We start from the raw sequence: 13,283 nt of genomic DNA, 5'->3' as shown, positions 1-13,283 counted from the left end.
TATATGAAGATTTTCAGCATTGCAAGTCCCTGAGCAAATGCAAAAAAGTCTACGTCCAGATCACAAAATTCGGAGATTCCCATAAATATCCAGTGGTAATACATAATTTTCGACTTGATTTGTGGATCTAGTGACTATTGATAAAATACTTAATTGATTTTGTGAGGATTAAAGAATATCCTTAATTAAGGCTGCTTGCGGAAAGGAAGTAAGTGTTCGTGAGCGTAAACTGATCCTAAATTTGCGGCAAAAAGGTAAGAGTTTCCGTGAAATCGCGAATTCAGTCGGAAGAACTCATTCCTCGGTGCAAAAAGTTCTTGATAACTACAAATCAATCAGTTTTTTCACTCGACGATATCGATCAGGACGACCACCTAAACTTACAGTGCGTGAACGGCGTAGTATCAATTCTGCCAAAGGAAATCCTTATTTGACAGTATTCCAACTTGCTCAATAAATAAAAGAGAAATTTAACAAAACAATATGCGATGAAATAGTTTGTATAATTTTGACGAAATTCGGTTACCATGGTCGAGTAGCACCCAAGAAACCAATCAATTCAGTTAAAAATCGCCTGAAAAGAATGGAATTTGCAGAAACTTAATTGAACATGCCAAAAGAATTTTTGGGAAGGTGAAGTAAATTTTGTCTATTTGGCATAAAAGGACGCAAATTAGTGTGGAGAAAAAGGAACACAGCGTTCAATGTTCAAAATTTGATTTCCACTGGTGGCGGTAGTGTGATGGTTTGGGGATGTATGGCAGGTGGCAAAGTGGGACAACTAGCTTTTATAGAGTCGACGGTGGATAAGCATGGATATCTGAATATCTTGAAAAACAATGTAAGGCAAAGCGCTGAGAAGTTACGGGCAGGGGATGCTTTTTAATTTCAGCATTATACCCGCCCGAGCATACTGCTGCCATAAACAAGCTTTGGTTGCTCTACAATGTCCCAAAACAGCTTCGCACACCCTCTAAATCACCGGATCTAAATCCTATTGAGCATTTCTGGCACTAGCTCGAAAGGAAAATTCGCAAACTTCGAATTACTAGCAAAGAAACTCTGAAAAATTGTATATTGGAAGAGCGGACCAGTATAACGGCCGAAGAAACCACCAAGCTAGTTCATTCTATGCAAAATAGACTTATGGAGGTCATTTACTGAAAAGTTTGTGGTTCAGCAGGGTTAACAACATCCGAAATTTATTTCGAATGTTGTTAATCCGACTGATAGATGCCACCACCGGTGTTCTCCGTGGCGTATTCGAACTCGCCAGGAGAGAGAAAAATCAACGGTAAAAAAATCCGTTTGTTCGAAGCAACCGGACTGTGAAAATTCACTGCGTTGACAACCGTTTGCCCGGCCGGTCACATTTACATTTTAGGTAGCATTGATGAGAAAAATATAAATTGCCTACTACTAGGTTTAAATTAAATGAATAAACTCTTTCAGGTGTACGCAGACTTTTTTGGAAGCCTTTTTACGCCTTTAAACAAAAAAGTAAGTTGAGAAGGGTTTGTGAATGTTCACAAAAGTGGTCGGTGTTTTCGATTATTAGAATTATTTGAAAGGTGCGAATGTGTTTTATTGATTCTTTGTTTTCTGGATCCATAGTTACGTATTAACATATTCGTTGAAAGGGAAAAACTTGGTGCACGTGAACAAACTTCGATGGTTGTGAACAAGAGTTCTGAACAAATTATTTTGGTTCATTATGGTTGGTGTGCGAGTTTACATGAAAACGGAAGGACATTAGAAGATTATTCTTAGATAAACATTGAGAGCAAGTTAGGTAATTACACTGTCAGATAACGCTGTATAAGGATTCGTTGCATGTAAGAATTAAATTCGAAGGCTTCGTAATGTAATGCAAGTCGAGGATGGTTCGGCAAGTTCAAAGTAGGATTTGGTGTGCATGATTTAAAATTGACTGGAGAAGCGGCTAGTGCTGATTATGAAGAAGCGAAAAAATTTCCCCACATGCTTAAAAGTATCATCGATGAAGGCGGTTACAGCCCGGGACAAGTTTTTAATGTCGATGAGACAGGACTTTACTGGAAGCGTTTACCTTACGTACATTTATTTTCAAGGAAGAAGCTACAATACTGGGCTTCAAAGTGTCCAAATGCAGGCTTACCCTTTTTTTTGCGGAAATGCCGCTGACGATTTCAAACTGAAGCCTCTACTAGTGTAACATTCGGAAAATCCTAGGGTTTTAAAAATTACTTCGAAAGCCACACTGCCAGTTATTTGGAGACCTAATAAAAAGGCTTGGGTAACTTCGGCGTTATTCACTGAATAATAATAATAATAATAATCGTTGGCACAACAATCCATATTGGATCAGGGCCTTGAAGTGTGTTAGAGCACTTCATTCAAGACCGTAACGGTACACTACAGAACACTGTAGGAGGCAATGTGGTCAGCATTGCGCTCGCCCGAGATTATTACCCTGATTTGACTCAGGTACTCATTCACAGCTGAGTCAACTGGCATCCGACGTCAAGTCACGATACAAATCCCACTGCCACCAGCGAGATTTGAACCGCGGCCTTCCGTATGACAACCCAGTGCTCTAACCACTGAGCTATCCGGACACTATTCACTGAATGGTTTAGAAATAAATTTTGTTCAGCAGTCAAAGAGTACTGGAGGAAGAACAACTTATCGCGCAAGGTTTGGCTATTGGTCGATAATGCTCCTGGACATCCTGCAACTTTCAACTAAAGCGATGAAAATTTGAAAGTGGTCTTCCTGCCGCCAAATACCACTTCTCTGCTACTCTGCCCATGGACTACCTTTAAGGGGGTCATCCTGTGTGAAGGCCGTTTTTTGCCTTTTTTTGAAAAATTAGTTTGGAGGACTGGATAAAGATAGAAACATGATTTTTTTCACCATATGTTTATTGATATCTCTAGTATATGTGATAAATTTTTCAGCTTGATATCACAGGTTTTCGGAATACGTGTCAATTTATGCACCCATCTCCAAAAAAAAGTGTCTTTCTGCTGCCACGCTGGACGGCGCTGTGTTCATCTGAGGAAAAAAAACTAAACGACATTTTAATGTGGACAATATTCCACGGTCCGCAAACTAGGGTAATTAGAAAATATTAAAAGGTAAATTTTTGGTGGCTTTTAAACTTAATTTTCTGGATTTTGGTGTTTTTTACGACTTTTTTTATGAATAAAAAAAAACGACCAGTCCAATTGCAGTTATCCTAGTTTGCGGACCGTAGAAATATGCATTAAAGAAGTCGTGAAAATTTCAAAGAATTTGGTTGAATAGGTTTTGAGCTATGGTAGCAGCCGATTTTCAAGCTGCAGTTTCGAGAAAAACGCATTTGAAAATTTAAATGTGGTTATCAACAGTAAAATTTTAACTCACCATTAATCTGCTATATCTGATCCATAGAGAGCACCCTCCGTTTCTTCAAAAAAGTCTTCTAAGGCCGATTGTTGCCCTCTGGTTTCAATTCTGACTCTTTTAGCGAAGTCAGTCGATCGTCCTTCGGATCACGAAATTCGCACTTCATTACGGCGGTTGACATAAACCTGACATATGTCACCAACTTGAATCCATTGCCATTGAATCCTTCATTGAAAATAATTACAGCCAGAAAAGTGGCTATTTCTACGACCTTTGCCCCAGAATGAAGGTGTTTAGGAGCGAAAGTCCAGATCAATGCATTTAACGACTCACTGTTATTCCGGGTCTCTGCTCCTAAACATCTATTCAACTGATCATCTCGTGACAAATCTTCGTAGATTGGTTTGATGACTCTTTGAACTTCTTTAGTCAAAGGTGCCTTCTCGTGGTGGAAACTATCCAGTTCTCGTTTAGCTTCCGCTTTGCGCCATTTCCACCAACTGTCCTCGCCTACTGGACAATTTTGATGCTGAGGATTTTCGTCTGTAAAACATTTATGAAAGAAAGCTGCCCAAATTTCTTGCTTCATTCCTTCTATTTAATTTGTGTGTCGACGGATAGCTAGCCCAAAAAATGTAGTGAGGTCGTTAATAACCTTATCAGTAAGTTTTACAGGCCCTTTTCCACCAATCCCTCTATGATTCTTCTTTACATTTCTAACCCGCGTTCCCATTCTTTTCTCGACATGTCCTACGCATTCCTTTCTTACTACTACGTATATTTTATTATTTGCAGAAATTTGCAAAAATACCGGAGAAAACCCCAGCAAAATCCAATGGTATAGGTGATCAAAGGGTAGTATAGGTCCCAGGGCGCAACGTGGATTGGTACCCACGATGGAGCATAAAACCTGAGAAATGTCTGCTGAACCCACACCAACAGCTCTACTACCAAACCCTATCTCCACCTCCACGTGGTGACCGCTGGGAGCTCTTTCTTAACGAAAAGCTGCAGACGGAGAATGATGAAGGCGAGTCTCCCGCGCCTAAAAACGGGACAAATTGTACCAACTGGTCCTCCAGGTTGGGGGTTGGGTAGGGCTGACAACCCTACACGGAAAACAACTTGTTACGAAGCCACAACAGGAGCCTCGGACAGGACGGATTTTAAAACGACGAACCCGGCAACGACAACGGAATAACGATTTCCGCATTTTCTCATGGAACGTGCGCTCCCTGTACAGAGATGAAGCTGATGAGCAGCTAGCCGATAACCTGTCCCAATATAGGGCTGATATAACAGCGTTACAGGAGATGCGATGGACAGGGGCCGGCTTCCTGGAGAAGAGCCACTACACCATATATTATAGCGGTCATCCAGTAAACCATGTGCTCGGAGTAGGTTTCTTAGTCAGCCAAAAAATGAAACCTGCTGTTATCGGCTTTGAAAACATAAGCGAACGACTATGCACTCTGCGCTTGCGAGGCAAGTTTAGAAATATAATCCTCATAAATGTTCACGCCCCTACATAGGAGACTGCAGAGTCGGAGAAGGATGCCTTCTACGAAGCAGTAGAACGAACCCTCGAAGCCTGTCCCAGATATGATATCAAAATCATACTTGGGGATTTTAACAGCCAAGTAAGGACGGAGCCCGTATTCAGGCGATACGTTGGCTCCCATAGCTTACACGAAAAAACAAATGATAACGGACTGCGGACCATTCAATTAGCAGGGTCACACGAAATGGTTGTTGGAAGTACCTGGTTTGCGCGGAAAGCGGTCCATAAACATACGTGGGCCTCTAAAGACGGGACCACTTTCAACCAAATTGACCGGGTGTTGATCGAACGCCGCCACCTCTCAGCCTTGATGAATGTCAGAACATATAGGGGGCCAATATAGACTCGGATCACTATCTCGTTGGCATGGTGCTCCGAGCTCGAATAACAATACCACCTAGAATCCGCTCTGACAATCAGGTGAGAGTTAACACTGAAGCCATCCACAACACAACCCTCCGCGACACCTATAAGAGGGAAATGGATGCCGCAATAACCGCAGTCAACAGAGGACCTGGAGATGAAGCATCAACAAATGATCTTTACAATCACCTGAAGAACCTAATCATGGATACGGCCACAAACATACTTGGCCCCAGCCGCAAAAGGAGTCGGAACGGCTGGTTTGACGATGAATGTAAGCTAGCAACGGAACGGAAGAATGCCGCATACCGAGTAATGTTGCATTCTCAAAGAACGCGGGCACGCGCAGAGACCTATCACGAACTCCGTCGAGCGGAGAAGCGACTTCACAGACGGAAAAAGTAAGCCTGGGAGAACCAACAAGTCTGTGAACTAGAAAAGTACAGGGAGCAACCGCACCAGGCGCGGAAATCAGCAGGATGAAGCCTTATACACCTCGATGCTCATCCTGCCGAGACAAAGAAGGAAATCTGATTTCCGACAGAATGGGCATATTAGAACGATGGGTTGAGTACTTTGATGAGCTACTGAACAACCAGAACATCAGCAAGTTGGAGGTCCCGCCAACTGAAGACGACGGACAAATACTGCCACCACCAAGTTTAGGAGAAACAGTCCGTGCAATTCATCGGCTAAAAAATCATAAGTCGCCAGGAGCCGATGGAATTACAACCGAATTGGTTAAATATGGAGGCGACCAGTTACACCAAGTGGTTCATCAACTTGTGCTCAAGGTACGGGACAGCGAATCAATGCCTGACGATTGGCAACGAGGCATTATCTGTCTCATACATAAAAAGGGAGATATCACACAGTGCAGCAACTATAGAGGTATCACGTTGCTGAGTACCATCTATAAGATATTCTCCACTATCTTGCTAGGCCGGATAGCCCCATACGCCCAGAACATCATTGGCCCATACCAATTAAGAAATCTTGAAAAATTTTGATATTCTCAAGGCTGTCGAAAATATCGAAGCTTCTTGGAAAGAGGAAACTAACTACTGGCACAATGAACAAAGCCTGGCGTAAAATCTGGCCAGAAGCGGTTGAGTCTCTTTCTGGCATTGATATCGACAGCGATTCAGAAATCAACAGGGAAATTCTTGAGATTGGAAAAACTATAGGTTTTGACGAAATCGATGAACAGGATATATTTGAAGAGGATATATTAATACTCCTGAAGTGCCACTTTCCAACGAAGAATTGTTGAATATTGTAACAGATGGTGCAACAAAATTTAGACGAGGGAGAAAAAGAGTTTCCAACCAAAAAAAATTGTAAATTTTTGGCGCACATTGAGAAGGCGTTGGAGTATTTGGAGGATGATCGAGAGAATGAAAGAAGGCAGATGGTGTCCTTTGCAATAAGTAAAAGTGTTGAATGTTATCGGGAATTGTACAAATCGAGAAAGCTTAAAGCAAGTCAGACAACTCTAACTAAATTTTTCAAACCATCAACATCTTGGACAGCTTCTCGACTGCAAACCTCAGCAGGGATTCATCGTGATTTGAGCTGTTTTGTGGCTGTTCAACAACGGCAGCAAGTGCGGCAACAGCAGACATAATCGCCTAGCGCGATTCTTCTGGCATGTCAAATAGTAGCAAATTACCGTAGGAAGCGTTCCGTTTAAAACTACCAGCTCGGTTTTCGATGATGTTTTTAGGATACGCCTCCTCTGGAGTCTGGGTAAGGCACACCCCCATTCAAGGACTTTAGTATTGAAGTCATTCCTTATCAACATTCGCCGCTACGTGCCCAAAACCGCGTCCTGCAGAGCATTGAAAGTCGAAAGTCCGGCATGATCTCAGTCGGCGTTAAGTAAATGCTAAAAAACGCTAGGCTTTGGCTAAGAACCCGAATTTGTATGCCCGCCCGTCGGATCGGCAAGTTGTAGACGAATGTCCATAGTCCATACACCTCTAACACTAGGTTATTGAATTCATGCCCTGCAAACTACCCATCCAATTTTGATTTTGAGTTTTTGAGTTTTTGGCTTCGGAAATTCATTGAAATTACCTCCGGAGAATCACGCTCGATGGCCTCCTCCACTTCGAATTTTTCTGTGAGGTAGTCGAGGTCTCGGACCACTAGATAGAACATAGGACTTTGAAAAGAGAGCCTTTTCTCCTAGTCTCCTGAACTAGTTTGCGGAACGCACTCTTGTTAGTTGTCCTAGGGCCTAACTCAACGAGAACTCGGCCATCTTTCGTTTTCCGTATGGAAGATACTTCTGCCTCGCTATCCTCGGGCTTTATTTTATAGTGGATTTCACTGAGAACTTCCGCAAATCTTTTCTCCTTTATTTCTTCGTCTCCTTTTTCGGTGGTTGACCAATTGCGATCGCCTTGGTTTTCGACAAACGGTTATCGGCTAGGCTGACATTACGTCGGCAGAGAGATGCTGACGGCGTTAACTCTGCGGAAGATCAGGAGATATTCGAACTAAAGCGGGCTAGGAGACAAATTCACAAAAACCACAAGAACGCAGAAGAGAACCAAGCTTTGGAAACGCGGGACGAAAGGAAGCTAAACTACCAGAATTTACTTAGTATATCATTAGGTGAGGAGGTTACGGTGAAGCAATTGATCCATGAGATAACTGTAGAGTACAGGGATCTCGAAGAGATTATGACCAAGGACGGTGCACAGACAGCAATCATCAGCTTGCCAGCTATTTGGGCAAACCAGTTGCTAGAAGCTCGTAAAGTCAAGATCGAACGGGTTGCTTGTAGGATTCAGGAAAAAATATTTCCTGCTATCTGTTTTAGATGTTCGCTCTTGGGGCGACCCACTTGTCTGCTATCTTAAGGCGTAGTCAGCAATGCAATTGTCGTACCTCTTTAATGTATGACCTATCCACTGCCATTTGCGATCACATAGCATTCGAGTGCCAGGCCTGCACCGACTAAGTTCTTCATTTGAGGTAGTATCAGACAAACGTACTCCAATGATATGAAGCAGAAAGGTATTGGCAAGAGCTTGAAGCTTTCTGGGTGACAGCGGACTTCACTTTCCATGTGCTACTCCCATATGGCAGCACAGAAATTACACTTGCGCCGAACAGTCTCAACTTGATCTTAGTGTAGAAATTGAAGCATTTCCAGCTTTTAGACAGGGTAGCGAAAGCGAATCTAACGCTGTTAATGCGTCCGGCGACACTCGGTATGCTGATATTGTCCGCATAAACCACGCTTCCTAGATATACAAATTGATCGACGCTTTTGATGCTCTGGCTATTGATGCAGATAGGGAGAGTGCGATAACCCGTCTGCTGAAAACGTTGGTTTTCTTGGTGTTTACCTTCAGTCCAACTTTATTTGCCTTTTTTTTCAAATCCAGAGGTCGACCAAGGTCCATGATCTGGTGAGGGAGCAGAAGACGTCATTGACGTAGTCGAGGTGTTTGGGGAAAGATGGCATCGTCCATTGAATTCCTCCATGTCCTCTGAACGAGGCTGTATAAAGAACGTCACTAACAACAGGAAATAATATCGGTGACCGGATGCAACCTTGGCGAACTCCGTTTTGAACCTGACAATCTTCCGAGATTTTACCTCGGTGCACTTGCTACTTGCTATATTGCGCCATCACTTGTCACTCCGATAACAGCTATTAGTTTCCCTGAAATGCTCATCCTGCGAATAGCTGCAGTGCTTATTATCTGTTCACGCTATCAAAAGCTTTCTTGAAATCGATGAAGAGTGGGTGGAGCGAAAATCTAAACTCTGGCCACTGTTCCAAAATGATCTGAAGTATCCCGAGCGGAAACCAGCCTGCTCTCTATCGATCAAGCTTTCGCGGTGTTCTTTGATATGCTCCAGGGTTGTTTTAGCTAATATTTTTACGACGGAAGGGAGTACACAGATACCTTTCCAATTGTCACACCCAAAGCGGGTTCCCTTCTTTGCAATCTTTACCATCATCCCCTTTTTCCACGCTCTAGGATCCGATTTCCAGGATTTCCGCAGGATCCAATATTTTTGTGGCTATAAATAACTCCGCGAAGAGACTGTTAAGTAGTCACTCCTTTTGAGTGCATTAATGGCTAAAAAGGCTTTTTTTCTGTTTGGACGACCATCTGCATCTACATGCTGCGGTGACCAGCCTTTTCATTCAGAAGAGGAGAAGCCTCATCGGATGTGATACGGTTAAGAATCGTGGGTGAAGTGTTCTTTTCACCTCTTCAGTTGCTCGTGCTCGAGGATGAGTAGTCGTCCTTCACAGGACCATCGAAAAATTTGCAACTACTTGCAACCTCTTTCGTGATATGATATATACTTCATTATGGTTTGCGGCATTTTTCGCTTCTTTGTTCAGTGCACTTGAAAATCGGACGGTAATTCCTTTCAAGACCGATGTCGGCACCCCATCAGACAACTGCTAAATCTACCGCTGATCGGAAAGTGGGCGGTCTGACTGCTCGTACGGCATCGGTTACTTGAAACCCAACTGATCTTACGGCGGGCTCTGCGCTCGAACAATACCTCACCAATGACGATACGGCGGGAGCTGCAGAAAACGACGAAACTCCACTTGGCTTTCTAGAATACAGATTCACATTACCGCAAGAGGGAGAGGTGTATTCTCCACAGTCCCAGCATCTTAATTCGCTTAGGCCCAGAATTTCCAATTTATATTGCGGGAATTCCCGCTTAAATGGAAGAAATTAAGTATTCTGGGGATCCTTCCTGCAGTCAAGGAACGTGCGCACATTCCAGAAACCAATCATAGACCGTTTTCGATAGACTTTGCCATGAGGTCAGTCCCTATTCGAGGCATTGTTGATGTTGCGGTAGCAATAAAGTTTCAAGTTGCTGGTTGCTGGCTCACAAATTTCTATTCCTTTTAGTCGCTTCTTGCAACAAGCAGACAAGGCTTTGAGTGTATTCTTAAACCCCAACTCACAGGGCCGCTATAAGACGGTTCAATTCACTGAATGGGCTTTGCAGATCACACACTTCCATCGAACTTCCTGAGAATAGCTTCAGCTATATTTGAGTAATTTGGCCCCCTCCTTAACTCAAAATGATTCAATTAGGGAGACTATTTCATACAATGTGTTAGGGTACAAATTCTAAAATATTAATAAAATGGATTCTTTTGAGAGTAACACTTAAAGGGTGAAAATATGAGGTATTAAGAAACCATTGATGAATAAAGTCACCGCTGTCTTGCCTCATCTTAACTGGTCAAATCCGATGCCTCTATTAGAATAATATACAGGGTCCAAAAAGGTATTCGACGGGAAGAGTAAGCACCAGCTTCATTTTGGCAGGATGGGGCGGCACGACATATTTAATAAAACATTAACTGATGACTCGGATTTAAAGCTCTATGAATATCATTAACAATGGCGCAGCAATTGGTGTTCGATCTACGCCTGCCTTAGGTTCCTTACTAAGGCAAACACTCCGGTTTTGCGCCCAGATGCAGCGATTCGATCTATTCCTAACACTTGTATGTCGTCCTGGTCTACGCTATCCCCCTGCCGCCGTCGATGTGGATTGCACCACAGCAGGCTATTCAACCGGATTTAATCCATTACCAAATAGTCATGGTATTGCTCATTGATTTCATATTTACATAGAATTGAGCTTCGTCCATTTTCTTATAAGGGATCAACAATTCTTTGGAGGACTTGTTGTCTTCAGTTGGCTCAACCACCGACTTGCCATCATTTTCGTTGTTGAGCAGTTCATCAGAATACTCACAGAGTGCTTTCTTTGCCTCAACAGGACGAGCATCGAGGTAAATATGGCTTCATTCTCTTGATTTATTGATGAAACTTCGGGACCTTGCCTGCCATTATCTTGTTTCTAGTTAACAATCATCATCGGACCAGTCGTAACGTCTGAGTGAAATTATGCTGTGTTGCAACGATTAATTATCTGAAATAATAAAAACTTGTTGTTTCTTTTTTGTTGGTGTGAATATTTATTCTTGCAAATGCCGATATTTCGGGAACCACTTGTTCCCTTTACAGTGCTAACAAGTTCTGAAACTTGCAAGAATAAATATTCACACCAACGAAAGAGAAACAACAAGTTTTCACTATTTCAGTCGTAACAACTTTTTTTTCCGAATGAGCCCAAATATTAGGTTATTGCAAATGAAATGGCCGTTTTGGTATTAAAATTTAAAACGACTGTAAAGCTTACAACAATTGATTTATTTGATCAAAATAGGTGCCAGTCGACTCAAAATATTTCTCCCAGCGAGATTCAAGAGCATGTATGCCAGTTTCGTGGAAGTCCAACTGTCGGGTGTTCATAAATTCGTCGAAGGCAATTTTGACAGCCTCTTCGTTCCTAAATTGTTTTTCCGCCCAAAAATGACCCAAATGCTTAAAAAAGTGGTAGTCGCTTGGTGAAAGGTCCGGTGAATATGGTGGATGAGGCAGAGTCTCATACTGCAATTCGTTCAACTTTTGAACCATTATTCTGGATACATGAGGTCGTGCATTGCTGTGAAGGACTATCTCACTATCTCACCATCTCTGTTGACCAATCTCGGCCATTCAAAACTCAATTTTTGGTGCATTTCCTGAAGTTGGGCACAGTATTTCTGTGCATTTATCGTTTCTCCAGGTGCCAAAAAAGAATAGTGGATAACTCCAGCTGTAGACCACCAAACAGTCACCATTACTTTCTTCGGATGGAGTCTCGGTTTCGGTATATGCGTCGGTGGCTCATCATCATCTAGCCACTGCGCTGATCGGTGACGATTATCGTATAATATCTACTTTTCATCACATGCCACTATTCTGTGCAAAAAGGGGTTGCTTCTGTTGCGGGAGAGTAAAGAACTGCAAATGTCCATTCGAAGCGCCATGTTTGCTCCGTAAGGGCTTGCAGGACCCATTTGTCGACCTTTCCAAGTTGTTGCAAGTGCCGGGAAACTATCGAATAGTATACGCCCAGTTTCTCTGCAATGTCTATCATAGACTGACGTGTGTCGGATTCGCCTAGCACATACAGCTCGTCGTTATCAATCGGTGGTCCTGGATGTCCATGTGGCTCACTTTGAAGGTTTACATCGCCTGACCGGAATTTTTCGAACCACTGCCCTGTAGTTCGTTCGCTTACCGTATCAGCTCCAAATGCGCTGTTAATGTTCCTGGTCGCCTCGGTTGCTTTATGACCGAGTTTGAACTCATACAGAAAGAGTATACGTTTTTGGCTCTATTCCATCCTTTTTTCCTTTTCATTCACTGTTATCACAACGATGGTCAAAACTGAAATGACGGCTTGATTAAATGTAGGAGTATTTATACTTCATTATCCACAACCGACAGCGCCAACTGGTTTTGGTTTGATACAGTAAAATCGCAACAAACTTCATTTGATTTCCAAATCGGCCATTTCATATGCAACAACCTAGTATTTGCGGCCGTACCTTCTTCAGGTGGTTGGCGTCGTGTTATAATTGTGGGTATTAGAATGTCTATAGGAGGTCTTATGGGAGTTACAGGGGACTTTACTAAACATCCCTAAACATCCCTTTAGTATTGTCAGAAAGGATTTGCGATGGTGTTGTTATTTGAGCCTGGAGTGCCATGTCAATGAAAGAGAATGATGAAAGGTATAAAGGAGTCTTAAAGAATTGTTATTCTTTCACCGTGGTTTATGCTATGCTGTCGAAGCCCCGAGTGAGGAACATGGGTCGTACGGAGTAGAATAACGTAAAAGAAAAGGATTTGGCAAATAAAATGAGAAAACCTACACTTACCGGCAAGTGATACTTTTTCATGATGCTGCCCATATGGATTTTTAGCACGGCAAAAATAGTTTCCAATATCATCCAACGTTACACCATAAAAGTTCAAGTGAACGGTATCGTTTCTCCTGGAAATAAAAGAAGTATTTGATTAGAAATTTGCTTAAAAATCCAGGCACAATTTTTTGTGGTGAGTTCATATTGCTCAATCGC

General features: G+C 42.5%; 1 protein-coding gene across 2 annotated transcripts in view; it reads right to left on the bottom strand.

Moving 5' to 3' along the window:
• Positions 1-13,283, bottom strand: part of LOC119650204 (hemicentin-1-like) — a 135,503-nt gene that overhangs the window by 81,181 nt on the left and 41,039 nt on the right. For both annotated transcript variants that reach the window (XM_038052770.1, XM_038052771.1), the window contains exon 8: positions 13,083-13,198. In XM_038052770.1, coding sequence (XP_037908698.1) covers positions 13,083-13,198 — 116 coding nt within the window. The remainder of the gene's footprint in view (positions 1-13,082; positions 13,199-13,283) is intronic.

The sequence above is a fragment of the Hermetia illucens genome, chromosome 2 (assembly GCF_905115235.1).
Source record: "Hermetia illucens chromosome 2, iHerIll2.2.curated.20191125, whole genome shotgun sequence".
Lineage (NCBI taxonomy): Eukaryota > Metazoa > Arthropoda > Insecta > Diptera > Stratiomyidae > Hermetia > Hermetia illucens.
The sequence above is the reverse complement of the archived record's forward strand: the minus strand, read 5'-3'. Positions and strand labels throughout refer to the sequence as shown.